This window comes from Talpa occidentalis, unplaced genomic scaffold (genome assembly GCF_014898055.3).
Source record: "Talpa occidentalis isolate TD23 unplaced genomic scaffold, MPIMG_talOcc4v2.1 talOcc4.11, whole genome shotgun sequence".
In the NCBI taxonomy this organism is placed as follows: domain Eukaryota; kingdom Metazoa; phylum Chordata; class Mammalia; order Eulipotyphla; family Talpidae; genus Talpa; species Talpa occidentalis.
Window position 1 is genome coordinate 17,875,916 of NW_023601104.1, and position 25,648 is coordinate 17,901,563.

General features: G+C 37.5%; 1 protein-coding gene across 3 annotated transcripts in view; it reads right to left on the reverse strand.

Annotated features, from left to right (window-relative positions):
* The window catches only part of ATP8B4 (ATPase phospholipid transporting 8B4 (putative)), a 236,439-nt gene that overhangs the window by 43,705 nt on the left and 167,086 nt on the right, over positions 1 to 25,648 (reverse strand). For all 3 annotated transcript variants that reach the window (XM_054701418.1, XM_054701424.1, XM_054701414.1), the window contains exons 17-23: positions 22,430 to 22,545; positions 19,355 to 19,519; positions 18,351 to 18,462; positions 16,485 to 16,590; positions 6,085 to 6,232; positions 3,123 to 3,306; positions 2,356 to 2,579 (exon numbers count right to left, since the gene is read on the reverse strand). In XM_054701418.1, the coding sequence (XP_054557393.1) occupies positions 2,356 to 2,579; positions 3,123 to 3,306; positions 6,085 to 6,232; positions 16,485 to 16,590; positions 18,351 to 18,462; positions 19,355 to 19,519; positions 22,430 to 22,545 (1,055 nt within the window). The remainder of the gene's footprint in view (positions 1 to 2,355; positions 2,580 to 3,122; positions 3,307 to 6,084; positions 6,233 to 16,484; positions 16,591 to 18,350; positions 18,463 to 19,354; positions 19,520 to 22,429; positions 22,546 to 25,648) is intronic.

Genomic DNA, 25,648 nt, shown 5'->3' on the forward strand with positions numbered 1-25,648 from the left:
CTTTGGCAGGTAAGGAGATTCTAAGTCCTCTGGAAAAATTCTACTTGGAGGGATAACCTGCTTGCTTAACTGCCCCTCTGCCTCAGAAAAGTTGAATAGAGTCCAGTGCAGACAAAATAAGAAATCAGAAAATTGGATTCCACCCTGGGTTCTGGGTTCAAGGAAGCAAGATTGAAGATTCTAGATTGTCAAGCCCCATGGTCCTCAAAGTATGGTCCCTCATCTGCACAGCAGCACCTCCAGGGAACTTGTCAAAATGCAAACTCTTTGGCTCTACCTCAGACACACTGAGTCATAAACTCAAGTGGGATTCACCGAACCATGCTTTTAATGTGCTCACAGAGACCCCCGTGAACCTTAAAGTTTGAGAACCACTGAGTCAGCCCAATTCACCAGCACAGGAAACCACATGGAGGGTCAGTCAACACTGACAGTGGACTCAGATGAAGAGGATGCAATTAACCAAAGAACTCAATGAAAAAAAAATTAAAAAGAGGGAAAAAAGTAGCACAGAAAAGAAATGTGTTAAGTTAAATCAAACGTTTAAGAAACCTAATCATAGACAGGTGGCATGTCTTGCAGCTGGGTTTAACCATCAGATACTCATGTCTTTGAAGCAATCACTGCTCTCCCTTGCTGTTCTCTTTCAAAATATAAATACTAGTGAAAGGATTAAAAATCTAATTGTTTAACATCTGACTCTGACCAATTTTATCAGATCCTGAAAGCAGAGCAGAAAATCACCTAAATGCAGAGGTTAGAAGTCACTGGCTATTAGTCTCAACTTTACAGGTTTTTTTGTTTGTTTGTTTGTTTTTTGTTTTGTTTTTTGTGGGACCCTCTCCGGAGGGGAGGCCGGGGAACGAACTGGCGCTGCAGAGGCTGCGGGCAGCTTCAAAGCCCCGCACTCAACCGCTGCGCCACCAGGGAAGGCCCCCAACTTCACAGTTTTAACAGATAAATTTGGCAGTAAACCTGCCTACCTAAGCTTGGTGTGTCTGTAAATAGAAGTCATTACTCTTCTGTGTCCTCAGAGGTCTAAATGAGGGTTAGTGCATCCCTTCACAGTTTTGTGATTTTTCACAAATCTCAGTCCTTTGCAGTATGAAGACTGGATCTCTCAGAAATACCACTTAGCAAACAAACTTGTTTTATTCTTCTGTGGAGAGAAAGTAACCAGCCCAGGACGGCACAGGCCACATCCCCACACTTGTCTTTATGGACAAAAGTAGAATTGTGAGCAGGTAAATCTCACCACCCCCGTGCCTTCTCTGATATAGCACTAAGAAGACTTGTATTTCTGAGAACCTAATTCAAAAGTTTGCTTCACTTCAACAGGCTAGAGATTACCAAAACAGTCATTATAGTCTGCTTTTAGTTCTGGTATGATATCCTGGAAGAGAAAATTAAAAATGGGTATTGGTGTGCCTCACCTTAAGAAATCTCACCTTCTCAGAAAAAAAGGGGAAAATGTACAAAGCATGTTTTCATTACAAAAGGGTTCACTACCTTGATTTAATCCATATTCAATTTTTCTAGGATAAAATGATTGAAAAAAAATTTCTAACACAAACCAGTGATTAACCCACAAGGATAGAAAAACAATTGAATAAATATCTAATGAGAGTTATGGTTACCATTTTACTCTTAAGGATAATATTTTTCTTTTGTTGTTATTCATGTGCAAGATATCGTAGACATTTTTTTATTTATAAGTGCATTCCATGCTATAGGTCTTACTTACATTTCACAGTAGAAATTTTCTGCTATCCAAGATGTAGGGAAAAATAACTACCTCTTAAAATGGATATAAGTAGATATAAAAATAGAATCCTAATTTATTAATTGGTTAATTTCCTTCACCAATAATACCTAGTTTATTTATTATCTGTTTTAACAATTTTCAGCTGATGCTTTTTATCAAAACAGCCCCGATATCAGGGTATCAGTTACTTCTCCCTGATTTAAAACATGTTTACTTCCAGCTCTTATATGTTTAGTATGTTGGGTAAATAACTCTCTTCCCAATAGAGATACCAATATTTCTTGATAGTGTTTCTCAGACCTCTGTTCTGAATTAAAACTCTACATCAACTTTATCTGTCATCAAACCAAAACATTTCAATAAAGATCTTAAAATGCACAGAAAGGAGAACCCATTGGTTACTTACACTAAAACAAAAATAAATAAAATTCCAACTAAATATATATTCTTCTTGGGTTCAAAGTTCAAGTTAACTATAAATTACATAACTAATGCTGTAACTAATATTAGACATATAAAAATGCTCTCTATTAGTGCAGTCTTTTGCAATCCAGTCATCTTATAAAAAAGGAAATGTGCTTTTTACCAACCTGGGCTGAGAAACCACAGAAGAAACCAAACCAGAAATGCACAAGTGTGAATGCAAAATTCTTATAGAAGAAATAGCGTAAGAATTTGCACATTCGGAAATAGGACCACCTTCCGTGAACGAGGAGAAGTCTTTGGAGGAATCTAAACTGTGCAAATGAATAGTCGCTGGCTAAAACAGCCTGCAGTCCCTCCTGACCGCTGATGCCAATGCCAATGTGAGCACCTACAAAGGAAAAGAACAACACACTCATTCCCCAAACATAAACACTCTCTTTCGGTAATGGCCATTCCTCTTTTACACTACTAATTTATTTACAGAAAACTTGTATCTATAGCAATTTTAATTTTTCACATACATTATCACACGAAACATTGATGATCACGAGGTATTTTTCCTGGTTTTACAACAGAGGAAATTGGCTCAGAAAAGTTCAGTGACTTGCACAGGGTTTTACAATTTGTAGGTGGCAAAGCTGGGACTAAACTCAAGTGTTGGAATTGTGGGTCCCGTGCACATTTCTCTACTCCGTAGCTATTTTCTAATCCAAACTGCATAAGGTGAGCTGAATCTTTTTGGCCTAAACATACACAAATAATCAAAAAATTTTGATTTTTTTCAATGAATGTTAATAATACCGGATCAAGAAAGCTTTCAGTTTAGAACACTGGAAAAAAATTCAGTGCTATCTCTGGTACTTATTCTGAAAGGCTGAAACTTGAGGACTCCAGGCAGGCAGCTTTCTCCACTGAGCAGAGGGCCTCTTACTTTTGATCATGCTGACATCATTGGCTCCATCACCGATGGCCAAAGTGACAGCATTCCTGTGCTTCTTCACCAGCTCTACTACTTGAGCTTTCTGAAGAGGGGTGACTCGGCAACAAACCACAGTCTTACACAAGCAGGCAAGTTCTAGGAGATCGTTCTTGATGTCACTTTCTAGAGCATGAGCCTATGTTGTTAAAAATGATTCAGGGGAAAAAGAGAAATGAAAAAAAGAAGATATGAGAGATGTCATTGGGGAAGGCAATTTCTTTTTTCCTTAACAGATTTCTAAACAGTTCAACTCGCTTCAACAAGTCATTGCTGATTTAAGGTCACACAGCAACAACAACCATAGAAATGAGTATTGAAGTCCTACCAAGGAGCAAGGAATTTTACATCAGAAGCAAAAGACATGGTGCCTTTGTGTGTCCTCCTTGACACATCATAGCTCTGCATTGGAGAGAAACAGTTAAATGTGGGGGAATCCACCCAAATAAGGACAAGCAAGAGACACAATACCACTATTTCACCAAGTTTAGAAATGAACCACCAAAATGAGGGAGATCTGTTTGTTCTACCTGGTGTTTGTTTTCTTTGTGTTGTTGTTTTCTATATTTAGTGTTTGTTGTATGGTTGTTAAAATGTGGCCAAACAAAAAGCAGATAATCTACAGAACAGCCCTTGAAGAATGTAGTACTTGACATAAAGAGAGACCTGTCAAAGGGTGGCATACAACCTGGGTCTCAGACTGGGTTCCCACTCATTTCTTATTTGTTCCTCTCTAAATACATAAGAGCCTTTAGATATTCCAAGAAGTGTCTGGAAAAAAAGACCATAATCCTTTCCAATAAGCTGAGCACATTTTCCTAGAAAACATCTCTCGTATATTACTTAATAAACACATTAGCAGGAAACAGGACTCCCCCTAAATTTTAAGTCATCAGTATCTTTTAATGATCTTCACGAAGGTAATCATAGCCCATTCCAATCTGACTCTTATACTTCTTTGAATTGTCTTTTACCACCACCTTTAAGTTTATAATTTGTTCCTATCATGCTAAATTACTTGTTTCCATAATCTAACAGGGTCTTTTTTGCTTCTGTGATTTTGACTTGTTGTGTCTTCTACCAGAACTATCACTTCCCCTGTCTTTCCCATCAGGAACTCAATGTACTGTCTCCATGCATTCAAAACATCATGTTCCTCTTTAAAATATTTATCATACCACTGTAAAGCAAGCTCTTCCACCATATAGCAATCCCTAAAACAAGGGCCATGACTATTCACATCTTTTCTCAGGCTCTATCACCATGACCTGGACATGCTTCATAAATGTTAGTGGGTTAAATGGAAGAATAGGCAAATAAGTATAAAAGCATGAATAGTATTAGAAAATTCTCACATCAAGACCTATAATTGCTAGGGGGGATTGTGAGCTGGCATTCTCAAATGTAATTGCCCTTTTCTAAAAGAGAAAGTATGTAAAACTGATTTTGTTGTCCAGAATGACCCGCCTTCTTTCTTTCTTATTAATGAGTGAAAACATGGGTTCTGAGAAGGACCCAATTATAGCCTCCAAAGCATCAAGATTTGAGAAAACTAGAGTCATGATTCTTTTTAAGATTGTGAGCACACTTAAAAAAACATGGTCAATTCTACTTTAAAAAATGACATTTCATAGTTTCATCAGCTTCAGGCTTTGAAGCTAAAGGGGTTCTTGAAGAACATCTATCTCAGCTTTCTTTCAGCAGAGTTAGAGACAAGGAGAAAACAGCATCTGCTTTCACCTGAGTATTCCAACCACCACCACCTTCTTCCCCCCACCCCTGCCCCCTGCCACACACACACACACACACTAGCTTCTTTGAAACTATGAAGAAGTCAAAGCATGCTACTCATTAGGGATCCTTTCCATAGTGTGGTCCCTGGGCAATTCAGCTTGGCGGCCACTAGCTCCAAGTCCAGCTGACAGGCTTATAATTTTCAGTTGCTGCTCATTTGTGCAAGGGAGAAGTTCGTGTCATCTGGACAAACTTTCAACTGAGCTTGGCCTGCAACTGAGCTCTGTAACTTTCCATGGTGTAGAAGGCAACACATCATTATGTCTGGAATCCAGCTGGATAATGCTCTAAGCACTAAGAGCTAACAGACAGCTGATCACAAGGTGGAGGGGGAATACAATATACTCAGATCCAACTTCTTTTGTCCTCTAAGAAACTGTCTACAAGAAGATGCATTTATTCTCCAAATCCAAAAGTGAAAAATGATCATCAAAGTCAGAGAAAGATGTGAGATTAGCTCTTTGTGCATATAAATGATAGTTTCACTGGACTGCAATCAGAGCTTTTGTTTTCTAAATTAGAAACTCAGACGAGTGTTTTGATATTCGTTCAAGATTTGGAACCTGAACTACATTAAAAGTACAATGCAAGTTTATTCTATTACGACAAGAACCAGATTTCCTAATCAAAGCAAATTGTTTGGCATTGCTATAAAATGCTGCTATTTAGAAAAACCACCAGAGGTATCTAAATGGCAATAATCTGGTGTGGTAATTATGTGAAGGTCAGGTTGTGCTCCACAAATCACAAACATTAGCAAGAGCAATAATTATAGTACATTCATCCACTTGCATTATTTCAGTTACTAATAGTGAGCTATGACATCCTCAAAGGCATTTAAACATTACTGTTAAATGGTCTATAATCATTTAGAAAAGATTGATATTCTGTAAATTCAGTATTTCTTCAGATCCTCCCCTTTACTGTGGTCATTCCAGCAATAATGTATGAAATATATATTAGAAATTTCCTTTCCCCTTAAAAGCAGGAAATTACAGGGCATGTACTGTTTCTAGTAGTGACACTTGTTTGGAAACCACAAAAGGAGATCTCATTAAGAAAGGACAAAAGAGATAATTTTGGGGTGAAGAAATAGAAAGAACAAAGCCTTAAGTGAACTCACCAAACTGTGACCATTTATGATTAAGGCATAATCTCTTGTTATGGTTTCTTCTACAACTGAGTCCAGCTCCAGCTGCTGCTTTTTTTCAGAAAATACATGGCCATTCGAAAAACTTCTCTTTCGTCCAAACACATTTTCCTTTGCTTTCCTTAAAGGAGAAGGAGTGAGGGGGAGCGAATCAAAACAAAGCAGACAGGGCATACCTATTAACTCTAACGAGAGACTGGACTAGAGGTAAATTCATTTCATCACCATTCAGACAGACTATGGCATAAGATTCAGTTTTAGTAAGCAAAGTGGATAATTCTTTTTGATGGGGATACCATAGCAAATTTCCAAATTCCAGGAAGTAAGAGGGTAAACATAATGAAAACAGAATCATCCTGAATGTTTTAAATTACCTAAAAGCTAAATCACCATCTTGAGCTGGGTTTGAACTAGAAGTTCTTGATAAATTTTGGTATATAAGGATGTCTGAGTTTCAAGGACTTAAGAACCACGAATCTGGCATGGGATATTGTTAAAGTGGAAATGAAAGAAGGTTGTTGAAATCTTCTAGGAATTCTGGGACATCTACATATAAAATAAATTCATCAATTTGCAGAACAGTGGAAACTCCCTCCAATGCCCTAGATCTCATTAATGGTAAAATAACCCTGCCCACATCTCTGCCAACTCTGTTGTTTAAGAAGTAAATTGTATGGTGACTTAACACCCTTAAAAGTGGCATTTTACTCCTTTTTTCAAAATTGGAAAGATGACGCCTTTAAAGGAATAGAAATTTCCTCTCCCAGGACCCATGGATGTTTGAAGCAACATCGAGCAAACTGGCAAGACTGCAGAATTTTCAGCCACAACCAGGGAACTACACAACCCACATTCTCTCAAGATGAGTGCCAAAGCCAGGCACCAACACTTTAGGCCGCAACATGCATGTACAAAATGAGCACCCGGAGAAAACAGAGAGTGAGAGACAGGTCATATAGTGAACCATTCAGCTCGCAGCAAAATGATATGGTTCCCCAAAGGTTTGTCCTATGTAGAAAACATTTCTTAAAATGTGGCTCCTCTGAAAAAAAAGAAGACAATGCTCATTGTACAAAACAACCACTGCAGCTCTCATCTTTCTAATTATTTGAAAACGTAACACTAATTGTTTACATACTAAGTTAAAAAAACAAAAACAAAAACAAAAAACAACTCTTATCTTCTGGCTCAACATCTCCTTCTGCTGTCCAGGACCAAAATCACAGCCTGCATTTAGGAGCCCAGAGGTTACGTGCTCCTGGCTCCAAGGATGATGTCATGGATTTAGCAATCAGTTAGCAGAATCAAAGAAAAAGATTTATAAAGCCAGAATGCTATGTGTGAAAAGTTAGGCAGTTAGGGTGGGGAAGGGAGAGAGTGCAGACATGGAGAAATCATCATTTTAAGTGGGAGGATCAGACTTTTGCATCAGATAACCATGTCAGGGACTCCTCCTCAAAGTCCTGACAATTTACAGTCCCATATAATGAAGAAAGCAAGAGAGACAAGTTGCTCAGAACATTTCTCTGACATTGTTGCAGGGCTCATAAATTGAGACTCAAGAAAGCACCAAAGGGCAAACATCTCCTGAGGTTTCATTTTTAGTAAAGTTCTCACTCGCTGTATAAATGACTCAATCTCTGTTTTCCCCCCAGAGAATGAAAACATTCCAAAGGAGGGTGAAGTTCAAGAAATTATTGGCTGAAATTCTATTTACTTGGGATTTTTTTTTCCCCGAAGCTGTCTTCCTAACATCTCACATGAACCCTTTCCCAGGCAGAGAAGGGACAGTTTTTCCAACTCCGCTTAAATCTCCCCTCGCTCCCTCCACAAGGTCAACTCTCCCTACCAGTTTGGGCATGTGCACTTTCAGACCTTTGCCCATGCTTTAGAAATATTATTTCATTTTCTTCATGGAGGTTAGCTATTCAAACGCCAGCTGATTCTTACTAAAAAAAAATTATCATCAGTTAATCTCACAATAACAATTGCCGATTAATATGAACTTTTTTGCAGGCATAACACACAATGCTTAAACACAAAACACAAATAACAAGTGCTAAAACAAAACAGTGCCTGTTATTCCCAAGATTTATAACGAAGGGTAGTCTATTACAGTGCTGGCACGCAGAAATGCATTAATGATCGAGGGCAACTATGGCATTCACAGTGCCATGCCAGCACAAATACAGCAAAGCAGCTAGACCTAGGCTAGCTTGCATGCAATCTATAAAGAAAAGAGTCGGGGGCCTCCTTAGTGGCCTAGGGGTTAAGTCTCCACTATCACCACTGCAACCTGAGTTCAATCCCAGGCCATGGAGCTAACCCACATGGCACAGCAGACATCTCCTGTCTTGCCCGCTGCTCCCCTCAGCAATGTGTTTCAGTCAATCTGCCTGTTCTGCTCCCCACTCGATCTCTGGTGAATCCTCTCACCTCCCTGCACCTCTGGCCTACAGCCCAGTTCTTGCATGCATAAATAAAAATAAATCTATAAAAAAAGAAAAGAGATGGTAGGAAAAAAGTCATTTTTTTAGTTGTTGTAAGGCACTCAACATTCAAACATCACCAGGACCTGTTAGGAAATTGATTGAAATTATGACATTATGTTTTTTAAAAAGGCAATCTTGATTTTGATACAAGAGCACTGGATTTGGGACTTGGACCCGGCATTCACAAGTCTGAGGTCTGCCTTTGACATTTCATGTGTCTGCAATTGGGTTATCTGGCTCTATCCACTTGAGTCTTCAGTTATAGACAAAGGATAGGGACCAGATCTTCAAATACCTAGTTCACAGTCTTCCACACCAAACTGGTTTATATAAAGAGTGAGCCACAGGCTGCCTCTAGGTTGGGACAAAGACACATTGCCAGAGTAATAGTTAAAGGACAGAATCATTCTACAAATAGATAAAGGAATAAAGTATGTGAATTTTTTTTTGTTTTTTTTATTTTTATATTCCCCATACAATTGCAACCCCCTGATTTTTACCCCAATTCCTCCTTTCCCCACCCCATCCCCAAAGTGTGTCTCTGGTTCATAGTTGATTGTTGATTTTTTTTTTTTCTTTCTTATAGTTATTCTTTTTCCTGGTCCCTTATTTAGGTTTTCTAGAATCCTGCTATGAGTGAGACCATCCGGTAATTTAAGTATGTGAAATTTTTACTTCAAACCCCAGTTCCATCCTTTAATTTCTATGTAAAGTACTGTATAAATACCATAACAACTTTAGGTAACATGAAGAGCCACAAAGAAGAAAGCAAACACGATCTATAATTCTGCCATCCAGAGAGAACCACTTTATATGTCCTCTAAAACTTAATGGGTAGGTAGATGGATAGATATGGCTATAGATGTTTTATGTCTCAATCATGTATATCCATCCTTGCAGGGGGAAACATGACATTATACTGCACATGATGTTTGTAGTCTCATTTTTTACTTAAATATATCCTGTATATCTTTCTGACGTCAATGAGCACATAATCACTTGTAATGACTGCATAGTATACCATTGCATGTAAATATCATAGTCATTAACAAAATCCTTTCTGGCTAGGTACTTGAGCAATTTCTAATGTCCTATTATAATAGATGCAGCAATTAAAATTTTAAATGCACGTTCATACATATGTCCACTTTTTTTTTTTAGATTTATTTATTTAGACAAGCACTGGGATACAGGCCAGATGTGCGGGAGGGTGAGAGGATTCACCAGAGACAGAGTGGGGAACAGAACAGGCAGACTGACCAAAAACACTGCTGAGGGGAGCAGCGGGAGAGACAGGAGAGGTCTGCCATGCCATGTGGGTCTCTCCCTGGCTGGCCAGGATCGAACCCGCACTGCAGAGGCCACGGACAGCCTCAGAGCTCAACTGCGCTCAACTGCACTCAACTGCCTGCACCACCAGGGAGGCCTGTGTCCACTCATTTTTTAAGGGAAATTCCTAGAAATAGGACTCATAGGGTCAAAAGTGCACAAATACGTGATTTTGAAACAAATTGCCAGCTTTCTCTCTAGAAAGTGTCTACCAACTTACAATCCCCAAAACAGTAGCTAATAATTACTATTTATCTACATTCCTTTTACAAAATGACAATTATGTGATCTACTAGTCAACTAAGTGTAGATAAGCAAAATCTTCTACAACAGCACTATCACCACAGCTGACTCTGTTTACTCAGAAAAATACATTGATTCAGTGGGATCTGACAGAGCCTAATACAGAAGTAACAAACAAAAAGAGTCAATAACAGCTGGGGAGGAGAGCATGGTGAAGTATGTTGGAAGTCTGTGGGCACTCTGGTGGTAGGAAAACTATGGTCACCACACCTAAGGGAAGAAATTCTGTATTATGGAAAAATAAACAAGGATGCTTAAAAAAATAATAAGAGCCTCCCCTAGTGGCGCAGGAGGTTGAAGCGCCACACTGTGAAGCTGCCCGCAGCCTCTACAGTGCCGGTTTGATCTCTGCCAGCCGGCGAGGGTCCCACAAGGTGAGGCAGACCTCTCCTGTCTTGCCCACTACTCCCCTCAGCAGTGTATTTGATCAGTTTGCCTGTTCTGTTCCCCACTCTGTCTCTGGTAAATACTCTCGCCCTCCCGTACATCTGGTCTGTACCATGGTTCTTGTATAAAGCAATAAATAATTTTTTAAAAAAATAATAAAAATAATAAAAGTTTTGATGAAAATATATCTCGGGCCTCCCTGGTGGCTCAAGGGGTTAAGCACAGCACTGTGACACTATCCGCAGCCTCTACAGCAAGAGTTCAATCTCTGACCAGCAAGGGAGGTGACCCACAGGGCGCAGCAGACCTCTCCTGTCTCGCCCGCTGCTCCCCTCAGCAGTGTATTTCAGTCAGTCTGCCTGTTCTGTTCCCCGCTCTGTCTCTGGTGAATCCTCTCACCCCCCTGCATCTCTGGCCTGTACCCCAGTGGTTATATGCATAAATAAATAAATCTTAAAAAAAAAAAAGTAAAGAATTCTCAAAGATGTCTGTTCCTGGAAAAAATAAAAAAGACCTTGCTTTCGGAGTACCCAAATAGACTTAAAACCCAGAGCAACATCATCTGTATGCCAGCCTACTGGAATTTCACTACAGCAAGTCCTCACTTAACATTGTCTATAGGTTCTTGGAAACTGTGATTTAAGTGAAAATTTATAATGAAATCAGATCCTTGAAGAATGTCATTTTGCTCAGTGTCAGCAGGGATAGTTTTTGTCTCATCAATGTGATTGAAATGGTGTCAGCTGAGGACCTGCTGTAATTAAGCTTTTAGAGACAGAAGGGGGAAAGTTGTTTCCCTCTCAAAAGACTGAAACTTAAAGGAATAAGGACATAAAACGCCGTAAGCCAGAGACTAGAAAAAAAATGTGAACTTTCTTCTCCATCTTCCTACCCAACCTAGAGGATAGGGACGTAAAGGGGGAGTTTAAATATTGCTATAGGATCATTCTCCAAACAGGGTGAGAAACTTTTCTCAATGTGTTCCGAGTAGGCCTTTCCCAATGGGTTTGACTTTGGTATGTGGAACTAAGGTCAGCTAAGGTCATGTCGGCCACCAGAAGAAAATGTTGCCATTACTTAATAATGCAGATCATTTTGATTGCGAGCAGTTGAGATGCTGGAGGTTCCCACAGTCCTTTGCTATTCCCTAATCCATACTCAAAGAAGACATCACCACTCCCTAAATGTTTGCTCTTTCCCTCTTTCATGACCTAGAATAGTGTAGTTTGGGGACTCTCATCCAGGTGTAGGTTTATCAGTGAATAGCTCTTCTCTATCTTGGAACCTCATATTTTTACTTTCAGAGCAAAGATGAAGTCATCCCCTCCTCATAATATAAACACCCTCTTGTCTTCTTGAAATCCCACACTCCTTGACATAGACTACATATCACTGACTTGCCCCAGTTTGCGCTAAAATATATAGCCATGTAAATTCTCCATAGGTATGTTACTAAATTTGGGCTTTTTATCCTACTAATCTCTCTGATATTAATTTTTTTCTTCCAGCCTCAGGAGAACCCAGAGGGGTGGGAAATTTTTCCCCTGAGCCCTAACTCTGACAAGTCATCAAACCTCACCCTGGATCGGTAGTAGATGGACAAGTCATGTGGGTAATGGAATCCTCAGGTAAGTTTTTGGGAATCTGAGTATAGAAAGTTGCCACTAAGGTGCAATGACACAGAGTGTAGTAAAGGAAAAGGATTTTAGGTACAGAGACAGTTGGTTGGAACACAAGTGTTCTAGCACAAAGCACCTGAGAAAGCATAGCCATATTTCCATGCTCCCCAGGAGCGTGTGGAAGACAGTCAAGAAACAAAGTCAGCAGCCCAGAAACCTGTCAGGGACACAGCAGGGAGAGGAGCTAGATGCCAGTACGGTGGATACTGAGAATCAGTAATGGGTGAGAAAACTGTGAAACCTAGACTTGAGCTAAATTTACCCAAAAGTGCCTAGTTTCGTTGTTTTGTCATCCGGTGGGAAGGGGTTCAGGTTCAGCTTCATAAGATTTAACAAATTTCTCTTCTCTCATGCCTGAGTTTATCCTTGACTCTGAATGTCAGACAAACTACATAGAAATGAAAGCATCTATTTCTCTTCACATCCAATCAAATTCTGAATCCTAGCCACTTGACCTCCAGAATAGCTGTCAATTTCACCCCTCACTTTCCGTCCCCACTGATACAGTCTCATTGCCTTAGTTCAACATTCTTTATCTCTAAACCTGAATATTCCAACAACTTCCTGAATTCTCCCCTACCATTCATTTTCCAATCAAATATACTTCATCTCACCTGTCAGCAGAATGTTTTTCCTAAAATGCATAATAGATATATCACTCTTCTACTTAGAAGCCATCCATCACCTTCAGAACATCCATCACCCTGATCATCACTTTTGCACATCAGTCACAATTCATCTGTGAAAAATGCTGCCCCCCTACCCTTGGTGCTATCACACACTCTAGCTATAACTCAGCTTGTTTTTTTCCTGAATATAACATGATTTCTTTTTTTTTTTTTAAAGTACTTTTTTTTTTTTTAAGATTTATTTATTTATTTATACAAGCACTGGGTACAGTCAGAAGCGCGGGAGGGTGAGAGAATTCACCAAAGACAGAGCGGGGAGCAGAGCAGGCAGAAGGACCGAAGTACACTGCTGAGGGGAGCAGCGGGCGGCAGGAGAGGTCTGCGCGCCATAACATGATTTCTTTTATAGCCTATGCCTTTGTGTGTGCTGTTTTATCAACCTAACATATACTTATTCAATGTAACCAACTGAGGAAGGGGGTTCATAAAAGTTGTAATAGGGATTAGCATGTTGCTTTCAATATCTTACAGTTAGTGAAAAATGTAGATTTCCCTATGATAAGAATGCATAGACTCACTAATTATTTTTATCTTTTACTTTTAGCTGTAATACCATATATATATATATTATCATTATATAAACCTGGCTATCTAAATCTGATTTAGAAAACAGCTATATTATGCTGGCTAAAGCTACTATGTCTCTGCCAAATAAAAATTGGGAAATCTAATTAGTCATTACTGAAATGTTATTATTATTATTATTTTAATGATAAGCTCCATAGAGACTATGGGAAATTATTGACAAAGCTGTCCTTGGTGGTGGAAAGATCTGAAACATTGACTGAAGGAAAGAGGTAAGGGAAAGGGAGAAACTAGAGAGGGGGAGAAACAAGAAGGAAGTTCATTTAACATCCCTAAAGCTCTAAGCTCTTGTCTCATTTAATCCCCCAAATAAAATAACTTATAGGATATAGTTGCATATTTTCCTAATGAGGAAACCAAGTGAAGAGCTGAGCAGTATATCAAAAGTCATTCAACCAACCAGTGAATACAAAGAAAGCCAAGAATCCAACTGAGCTCCAGTGAACACAAAGTCCCTCCTCTTCCTCTTACATCTGCTCTCTCACCCTGAAATTTATTCTACTATAGCTGCTAGTCTGGCATCTGACCTCAAGAAAGGCAGTAAGATGCCTTAACAACTACATTTTTTATATTAATTATTGAAAAGGTATAAGAATACATCCAAGGTGTGTTTAAGAAAGTAACATACAAGAAATTTTGTACACAGGTTCTGAAGCCACACTGACTAGATTCAAATTCCAGCTGAAACACTAACTTTGAAACTCAGGACAAATTACCCCATCAGTGTCTCAAGCTCCTATTCTGTAGAGCAAGGATAATGATAATTCCTACTACTGGTTTGCGTTGAGAACAAAATGAGGTCATCATGCATACTGCTTACAACAGTGTCTAAGGCACTGTATCAAAGCATTTAGCAACAGGTTCTTTTGAACATAGATCTGCCCACATCTATTTTCCTTAAACAAGATTTCCTCCACAAATTAAAAACTTAAATTAAATAAATTATTAAGTCAATTATTCATATTTCCCAATAGGTGCTATGGGTCTATCATTAAAGTTCTGTAAATAATAATATTATAAATTCCCAATTTTTGTCAAAGACATATGCAGGTTCTAGTTATAGATTTTAACCATCAAGATATAGAAATATTTTATAGTAAGTAACCCATTGTAGAAGTTGGGAGATTTTATCTACAAGTATTGGTGGTGCTGACAGTACAGGTTCAGGGACAAAGTTTAGTGATGTACACACATTGAGGAAGCCCATTTTACTCCACTGCTATGTTGAGAGAAGGTTAACAAACCTTCTATCAGACTGTAGCAAATGGCAAACAATGTGTCTCTAAGTCAATAATCTGGCCAGACCCAAAATGGATTGAGTTTTGAGAAGTTGCTACAAGCATCTGCAAGTAAAATTATTATAAAATGGACTGTGGTGGAGAACTATGGGTGCGGTGTGGTAACATACACTTGAAGGGTGTGATGTGATCTTTACATCTCTGAATCATATAGTGGTATATGTGTTATCTCAATAAATAAAAATACACCTTTAAAAATAATATATAAAACAGCATTTTTCAAAGCTCAGGAGAAAATAATTATACATACTTTAAAATGCTCTTCAAATGAAGTAACAAAAAGGGATAAAACTAATTGACAGATGTTAAATATTATTTTCAAAATGTAATGTTTAAATTTAATGTTTGTCCACTCTTACCTCCAATTTTAGCACATGTATTTTTTTAGTACTCTGTATCAGTTACACAAATTTCATAGTATTCTATTTCTCATAAGCATCATAAATCTGGATTCAATAGTAAATATGTCAAAATATATATTTTCTTTAATGTGGAGACACCATTCCAACTTTACATACCATTTCCTACAGATATGTCTTCCAAATTTATCTGATCATAAGCTTCATCTAAGTGCTTATTACAAGCCCCCCCAGCCTCATCCCCTGGAGATGCTTAGTTTTTAAGGACAGAATGAAGTCAAAGAATTGGTATTTTTTAACAAGTTCTCTCAGTAATACTAATTACACTTCACCATGTAAGGATGAACAGGTAGTTATCAATGTATAATGTTAAAGATGAACTCAATGTAAATGCTTTGAAATCCTTTTCTCAAAATATTTTGGAAATAGAAGGAAAAAGAAAAATATCGGGTGGTTTCACTTAAAGCAGGAATATAGGGGAACCAAATAAGACATCAGTGTAAAAAAATAGTAACAGTACAAAACACAACAAAGCAAACCAGACAATTATAAACCTGAGGCATCCTGCAGGGGAGGAGGAAGGAGAGAGAGCAGAGGGAGGGAGGGAGGAGCACAGGGGACTGAGGTGATGGTGCACAGGTGCCTTGGGGAAGGAAACTCTATGGGGACTACACCTGAGGAGGTGGGGGAAGCAAATGTTGTTTAAAAATGAACAATGTTGTAAAAAATTTTAAAAATTATCATTAAAAAAATATTGGGGTTGGCCTCCCTGGTGGCGCAGCGGTTGAGCGCTGGGTTGCGAAGCTGCCCACGGCCTCTGAAGCGCCAGTTCAATCCCCGGCTGCTCCCCGGCCCCCAGAGGAGGGACCCACATGGTGCGCAGACCTCTCCTGCCGCCTGCTGCTCCCCTCAGCAGTGTACTTCGGTCCTTCTGCCTGCTCTGCTCCCTGCTCTGGCTCTGGTGAATTCTCTCACCCTCCCAAGCCTCTGAGTGTACCCAGTGCATGTATAAACAAACAAACAAACAAACAAACAAATAAAACATGCCTCTATAAAAAAATAAAAATAAAAAAATATATTTGGGAAATGTTGGAGACCTAAAGACAGTGATTCACCACTGACAACAAACTTACCTTAGTCCTAAAGTGAATAGTTTAACAAACATGCACAGTGTCTTTCTATCGTCTCAATTACCTGATCTTCTTTATTCCCTCCCTCCCTCTCACGCTTACCTCCTTCCTTTAACACTTACGTGAGTTCTTCTCTGACCTCCACCGCTGTGTTCCCTGCTATAATGAATACAGCATTCATGTCATCAGTCAGCATGTTGCAGGCATAGCCAATGTTGATGGCAGTTTCTGATACAAAATAAACGCCATATCAGTTATACCATCACTTAATAGCATATGTACCTTTTCTATAAAAGTTTTGAGGCTACTGTTACATTTCCTTAGAACCTATGGGTACCCTTAATGTCAGAGAGAATATGATGAATGAGTGATAAAACTTGAAGCTCTAGGTTCCATGATCAAATTCACTACTTGTTAAATCCATAGAGAAAAAGCAACATCTCTGTCTCTTCAGCCTTTTTACTTAGTTTTTGAAAAAACCTGTTTGAGTCCCAAAATCAGTACTTATAAACTTACCCTAACATCTTTAATTCTAATTCTATTAGGTAAAATGTATAAATAAAAATCATTTTACCAGAAATCCCAAATAGTGCCTTAGGAGAGATAAAATACCAAATTGAGCTACTATTCAATTTTGATATAGTAGGCAAATTGAAAGAAAACTCACAAAATGCTCTTATAAAGTTTTTATAGTTCTCCCACATGCAGCTTTGCCATTTTCCCATTAAACGAAAAGAAATTTGAAATTTGACTATCACCTCAGAAACCACCCAGGGTTATTGCTCCTCTAGAGATAGAGAATTACATGATGTTGGTTGTTCCTTCCTCAAATTGTACAGAAATGTATTCGAGGTTTGTTAGGTAACACTTCCATTTCCAGTATCCATTTAATTCTAATTCTATTAAGTCATTAGATTCTAGCTAATTATACAGAGTAATTAGATTTTTGGAAGAAAATTGTTAAAATCTCAGGATGTCCTTTGTATGAACCAGAAGTTAAAGCTAAATAATAGTAAACTTGTGGATATTCTTAACTAATTGAATAAGTATAGCCACTGACCAGCATCAAACTCTAGAAAATCTCTATTTAATAACATACCACTGTGTTCAACTCCCTATTATTTATTTTTTATAACCACTGAGTTGGGTAAATATGTAGAGAACTGATTAATCAGATCTGAAAATCCTCCAAGGTTCTAAAAAATATGTAAGAGGTACATAGAATTTTAAAGACATATGCATGCCAGTCAACTGGTTTACTGATAACCAAGCATAAAATCCTCTTGGTTTTAACCATTTCTTCTAGCACAAGATCCAAAATGTACCGACCCCCTTTTCTTTCTTAGGAAACAGTGTATTTTGAACAGTATTCAGAGACAGTGTATCTGTCTGATAACTTGGCATTTTGTCATGCCTGAAAGTGGGTCAGCTATCATTGTACCACAGATGGGCAGTAGTCAAGTTGCACTGGTGCAGCTGGTGTAGTAGTTGAAATATCAAAATATTTCCAAATCAGTTGATAAATAGCTGGTTTCCCCGAGCCTCCCGAAAGCCTACCTTAAACACTGATTCTTCCTCTAAGATTCTCAAACTTCCCTACCATCAAGAAATTAAGATGTAGGCCACCATCCTGCTTCAGTCCTGTGCCTCTGTTCTGATTAGGCGCTGTGCTTGTACAAACCAATGGCTAACCATTTCAAACATCACTGTTGTCTCCATAGGTGTAACTATTATATTATGTTTAAGAGGCAACTGAGTTGAAATTCAATTGACCCCCGAGTATACTATAGAAGTTATTTTGTTAGCTTTTGTTTGCTTTTAAATTGTAAATTCTTGTAATATATTAGCTTTCCTTTTTTTATAATTCAACTCTCCTGTGTGAGGCACTGGGAAAATATCTAATTAATTAAGCTTTCTGGTTAATAAAATTTTACCATAGAAATTATCACCCCTTTTCAAAATATCGTAATCATTCATTTTTAAGTTACCTTGTTTGTCTCCTGTGAGGACCCAGATCTTAATATTGGCTAGTGATAAACTTGTAACTGTTTCAATAACCCCCTCTTGTAACTTATCTTCAACAGCAGTGGCACCTAGTAGCTTCATTGAAAAATAGAGAATACCTTATGTTAATGCATGCAAATAGCATCTATGGCTTTCAATCACAGAGTTTAGAGATCAAAAAATATGAATTGAAGATATGTTAGGACACATTAATTTGCCAGCAAACAATTGTGTGCACAACAGGGTAAGGAAAGAACCCAAGAGAAGATTCCTAAGTCAAGCCAATTGATGGGCACACAAATTAATGGCAATCCTGGAAGTTAGAATTTATACGAAAGGTCTGAAAGGCTCAGAAAACATGAAGGAAAGCCCTCATTTCTGTAATCAGGATCACAAAATGATAGAGCTATTTTCCTAAACTAGCCAGCAGATGCCATAAACTGAAAAAAAAAAAGTACTTGCACAATATTTCATCCAAAGATAAATGAGACAAGCTGTGGAACCACAAGATAGTCTAGCACAGTGGCTATTGGGGCCTCAGGGAAGAATGGTATCTAGAATAAGTCATACTCTGGACAGCATAGATATCACCAGAATTTCATGGACTTAGGATGGTTTAGAGCTATAGCTTACTCTTTATGGCAAGTTTCCCTGTTCTAAAAAAAGGTGGATCAAAAAGCAGGGAGAAAAAAGTAAAGCATAACATCGAGAACATACCAGACATTGAAAAAGAATAGGGAGTCCATTATCTTCTGCTCCTGAGGGAACTGCCGATTGCATAAGCAACTGCTAATGAAAATTATTCTCTGGTCTTTCTAGGACCATACATGGCAAACTCAAAGCCAGCACATAAAGCATGATTCAGTGTTTGAAAAAGTAACAGCTGCTGTGAGCAAGATGGTTTAGCCAATGAATTTTTCCTACGCTAGATCTCTAAACACATAATATCCTTCTATAAACACAAACCATCATACTTCCAAATTCATACCATCAAATCCCTTTCAATTTCTTCATACAGCCCAGCTATCTGTTCATCCCTCTCATCTGTGGCAGCATTTGCATCTTCCAGCATTTTATGCCACTCTTTAAAGTACTTGTCATCCAGATCTCTGTATGCGATGGCCAAGGTTCGAAGGCCTTCCCCTGCAAACTCCTGCCAAAGCAGACATAGACTTAGGAACAACTGCAAAACAATAAATACAAAACAATAACAACAATATTGAATAAGAAGTTTTTCACTCAGATAGTTTTTGTCCCAAGAGCACTTACTGGGCCTCCATCTCTTTAATTCCCTGGGAAATCAGAAGAAATGTTTTTATTTGGCAGTTTATTTCTATGGGGTTAAAACATTTAGGGAAGTTAGCCATCCCCCCTAAAGATGGCTGAAATACCTTCCGAAGTATGCTAGTTGAAAGGTAACCATGATTCCCCAAACTTAAGGTATCAATTTGAAACAATACATATTAGTTCCCAACCTAACCTTTGCCAGGAGGAAGTACTCCTAACAACAACAGGAGGGACCTTTGGTTTCTAGTGGAGAGGAAAGTGCCCTCGGAGGAGTCAGCTTGCAAATCAAAGGCAAGAGGCTCTCTCAAGGAATTGCATGACACCTCACCCAAATCTTGTCGCCTTCCCACTAATGATATAGCTGTGTCTAAATTTAACAGAATCTTAATTCTGTTCACATTTGAAAATTTGCATAATAAAAGTTAAAAGTCAGTAATGGATGAATAAGTAGTTGTTAGTCAGGTAATGGAGGTTTAAATATTTGAATTAAGGTTATAATAGTCATCGCTAGGGGGAGGGAATGAGAAATATCAGAAAGCTAATAATAACGTTTGCTTCTGGGACACAGAACTAGAAGCAGAGATGGCTTTTTGTCATTCTGAATCCTTTGAAAATTTTTTTGCTATATGAAACTTTTGATAATAAAAGCTTTTTGAAATTTTAAGAACACCATCAAGTCAGGGTAATGTCATTCTTTTTTAGCAACTATTTTCTGTGACATTAACATTTAATAACTAGTCAAATAAATCAGAGAACTATACTTTCCCTTTCATGTCTCCATAAATGGATCATTTTAATGATACCTCTGGTGCTTTACCCTTACAGTAAGAAAAAATAAATTTAATAGGAGACTGGTAGTTGCTAGGTGTCTCACACCACCCACAGTCGCATATGTAGATTGCTTTGGGGAACTACTAAAACGCTCCACTTCACCTAGGACCCCAGTAGTCCTTTCACAGGCCTGGACAATGCAAGCATTTTAACAGTCATTTCTGCTGCTTTGGGCATTGCCATAGAGCACTCTCTGTTATGTTTTGGCTTATGGCAAAGACAGAGGTTTGTGATCAGGCACAAGTCAAACCATGACACACACTAACTAGGTAAATGAAGGGCAGTGGATATTGCGATTATGTGATTTAGAGAGAACATGAGAAAAAAAATATTTAAATTTACATTCATCCTGCAGGCAGTTGGTAGTACTTTGGGTATTGCAATCACATGTTACAGGCCCTGCCTTCCAAGATCCCCACTGGGTCCCCTGCTGATCTGAAAATCTGGTTACTGTCTTGTAATGATCTTTTGTCCTCTTAATTTGCAAAAACACTTATTTGCCTTTAAGTCACAAGCCCACTGGGCATTACCAATGCTTTTCTCTGTTCTGCACTGCAGTGAATCAACTCTAAGACTACATTACAAAAGGGGACAGATGATTTCAGTTATTTAATTAGTGCATGAAATACAAGTTTAGTGCTAAATGAGTATTTGAGCAAGGTTGTTTCCTATCATTGAACAATTCAAAATCAATAATTGAATATAAATTTAAAACCTCAGAATTTAGAAGCCAAAATGAATAAAACAAATAAAGCAAGAGCAAAATTGTTGTTACCTAAAAAAAAAAAAGAAAAAAATTATTTTGCATAGAAATGTGAAAAGACCAAATTCATATTTCAGCATGAAAGGACAATGTATGACTATCCAAGGCCTTGGTGTGAGGCAGTGGTAAAAATCAGATACTTATGATTCTAATGTTGTTTTCATAAAAAAAAAATTTAAAAGACCATGCCGACCTTCTGGAAGAGATTAAAAGAAAATCAAGAATGCTCATTGGAAAGACAAAAACAATAGCTATGTGTGTAACCAGTATTACTGAACTGTCATTCTTTAAACTTAAAGTCAGGCAATTTTTTTATTTTATTTATTTTTTAAGGAGTCAGGGAATGTTTTGTATTAAATATAGTGCTTGAAAAGAACATGACTCCTCGATGATTTTTAAAGCACAGGTTTGCTATACCTCCAATTCATGTTGGATTAAACAGAACATCAAACAAATGGTAGAGAAATACCTAATTCTCAGATATAAACCAGAAATTGCTGATATTAATTCATAGACTCTTATACTTTAAAAAAAAAGTGTGAAAAACCAACCCTAGTCCCTTTAGAAAGCTTTTGGAAAATATGCATAGTATTAGAACGTATGGTTTTGATAGCTTCAGCTTAGGAAAGTAAGTGATGCATTATGATCTACTACCTGAAATATAGGATCCTTGCAGGAGAAAATTGACTACAGAAATAATTTTCCCCTCAACACCTAACCACAACTTTAAGCTAGTAATCAAAAAGATTAATCAAAATCTTGGGAGTAATCAAAAAGAGATTCCATTGGTGTTAGACATCAGGAAGATATGTCTAACATGTCAGAGTTGCTAAAGGAAAGCAACTCCCCTGCTCCTCTTTCTAGAACCAGTCTTCCTAGGGGAGCAGCACCAAACTGCAGGAGAGTTAGAGTATCTCTCTGTAGGTGTCCTGAGCCTTCTCCTGAGTGAATTTGGGGAACCCACACTCAGTGGCTACTTCTCAGATGCCATTAATCCTCCTGCAATTCCACTGACCACGCTTCTCACAGGGCAGGAGAAGGGGATTCCTGTGCCAGTTTCCAGCCATTAAATGCTTTCCATTTTAGAAGTCAGATCATTTAGCTGCTACTTTTGAAATAAGACAAACCATAGAAAGTGACCAAAGAGCCGCTCTGCTAACCTTGCGAGAGAGAGGCACTTACACTGAGATGATCTGATGTCAAAGTCAGAAGATCCTCATTGGATGGATGAAGTTTTTCAAACAGAATAGTATCTGCTCCCTTGGAATAAAGTTTTATCTGTCCTTCTGGATTTCGAACTGAAAAAGAAAAAAATATTTGAAAAATAGAGTGTAATCAAAGAGATCCATCCAAACCAGATACATACAGCACTCCAACCAGGCAGTCTGGAAAAGAGCACAAAGCTTTAACCAGTAGTAAAATCGTCATGCCTTTTGCTGGATGTTCACTACCTAAGTCATTTGGCTTTATTCCTGTTTTCTTAACTTAGAAATCTTTGATTTATTAGACTCCTTTAATTTCCCAAACTCACAAACAAGTATTTTCATTTTGATCTGTATGACATTTTTATTTTTCTTGCCTGCCATTTCTGAAATTTTGATAGATTTGAATTAAGATTTCTATATTGAGAAGAGAATTTGCCTGTCTCCTGGTGTGAAGTTCAAGTTCAACTGCATGAAACAACTAGCTGTTGTATGTCAGAAGATCTTCATATGGACTTCTAGGCATTCGAAGCCATGGTTTATGCATTAGTTCTCAGCCTTGCTGACTTATTTCTTACCTTTTACTTCTTGGAAAAGTTCATCTATTCGTACTGGTTCACTCTTGGGTCACAATCTGGGGGACAAGTACACTTCATAGAGGTTTTTTAAATTAAAATGTCCACCTTCTTCCCACTGGAAGTCTGTCTTAGTAGAACTGATAAAATGTAACAGGAAATACCTAAAATTTAAGATGACTATCTGGGTCATACTTCACTGTCTGCATACTCTGACCCTCAAAGGTTTTATCAACTGAATCAGAGATTATTACTGATTTCCACTTACATATACCTTTTCTTTAAATATCAAGTGCCTCAAAATAGGTGAGCATAAATACTGATTATTATTAGTTTAATAGCACACACAATCTAGAGCTGGATTTAAAGAAATACAGTATCAAAGTATAACAATTTATTTTCCCTTCTAAACTATAATTACACTTATTCAACACTTAACCTATTCTAGTTTCTTCCTGGCTTGAATAGATTCAATGTACCCTGGAAACGTCAGTTTTTTGGAGCTTCTCTAGGGCTGTCCTCTCTTCTAAGATCCTTGGTAAGTTTTCCTACTTGCCAAAACTCCTATAGACTTTTCTTGCCCTCTTAAGAACAGGTTCATTCAATCCTAGGGAAAAAGGCTTTCTCTTGCTTTTCCCTTATAAAAATCCAATTTAATAATCCCCCCATATTTTCTCCCTTCCATCACAACTATAAAAGCAATGTATGTATATCCTGCATTTGCCAGTATGATTTTTCTATGACTAGTTTTATGTCTAATTTAGGACATCAATTCACAAATGTTTTGGCCTCAAAGTTCCTTTACTCTCTTGAAACTTTATAAGGACTTCAAAGAGCCATTTAATATGAGTTCTATCAACATTTATGACATTAGAAATTAAAACAGGCTTTTTATATCAAGTCTTATAATGCTAATAATTATACATTTATAAATTATAAAATAATTATAATAAACTAATGCAGATGAACATATAACATTACTAAGAAAAATTACTAATTTCAAAGTAGCTTAGTTTGGAGAATGGCTTTTTTTACATAATTATGAATCTTTTCAAAGTCTGGCTTAATAGAGAAAATTGGACTTTCCTATCTATTTATTACATTCAACCTGTTGTTATATCACATGTTATGTGGCTTTTGTAAAATTCCACAGTATACTGGTGAGAAGAAAATGAAAAAGACAAAAAAAGTTAGTGTTATCATGAAAATATTTTTTTCCTTGTGAAGTTTTTGTCCTCTGAAAATCTCTCAAGATTTCCTAGGGTTCCATAGGGCACACACTGAGAACCACAAATCCCTTGCCATCTCTTCATCTCAGTTTCTATATTTGAAAGGAGGAATTACAAGTGAAAGGATTGCTTACTCAATCAAGCTTCTAAAGTCCTTTCCAGCTTTATGATTTTTTGGTCCAGTAAAGATGAACCTTTTTTTTCCTACAGAAAAATATCAGGATTTTTTCAGTAACAACCTTACACTCATTCATAACCTTTTTTGGTTGCATATTCATTGATTGCCACTTTCTATGAGAACAGTATTATAACACATAATTTTCAGTAGGGAGAACAGAAACATGATTTCCTTTTTTCTATGGAATGAATAATCACAGTTTCAAATGATTATTAATAATTTAGAAATATTTTTACAAACTTACTACTGATATTACTTTAAATGGATTCTGATATGACTGAATACATGAAACATACCAATTTGTTCAGAGACATATGTACTATTGCTTCATACACACAAAATCTGATGATTCTGTTTCATAAATCAGCCATCAGAAAAGGAAAAAAAGGCACATTTATAATTTTACTTGTCATATTATTGAGAAAACAATCTATTTTGATTAAGGATCTAATAAATATTTGTTTCATTGAGTTGAATTATCAATGCAAAATGCATTGAAAGCAGCAGTGAGGATTTTGTGAAATAAAGAGGGCCAAAATCTCACAAGTGGCTTGTAAGTACATATGACCTCCAGGTTTATGCTGTAAGAGTAAATGTAATAGCAACATTTGCCATATTTGTTGAGTGGCTATTCATATATGTCCTTATTTAAAGTTCTTGTAAGGGCTTTTCCAAGAACTATTGTAATTTATTCTTCTGTAATGGTTATTTGCCACTTGCCTCTCTTATTAGTTATCTTTGAATTTTATAGCTATATTTTTATTTTCAGAATTGGTATAATTGGTCCTATAAAACCATGAGATTTATGTTTATCAATAGAGCAGATTCCATACCCTCTGAAAAAGTTCTTTATAAGAAATCTGTATTTTAGGTAACTGGATCAAGAAGATGTGGTATATACACACAATGGAATATTACTCAGTAATCAAAAAGGTAAACTCATGCCATTCACAGCAACATGGATGAAGCTAGAAGGGAGTATGTTCAGTGAAACAAGCCAGAAAGAAAAAGAAAAATACAGGATGGTTTCACTTATAGGAGGAATGTAGGGGAAACAAATAAGAGATCAGGAAAAAATAATTACAATAAATTAAAACACAAAATTAACAGATAACTATCAATCAGAGATATCCTGCAGGGAGGGGGAAGGAGAGGGATCAAAACATGGGCGGGAAGAGCACAAGGAACTATGGTGATAGTGCACGGGTGAACTGGTA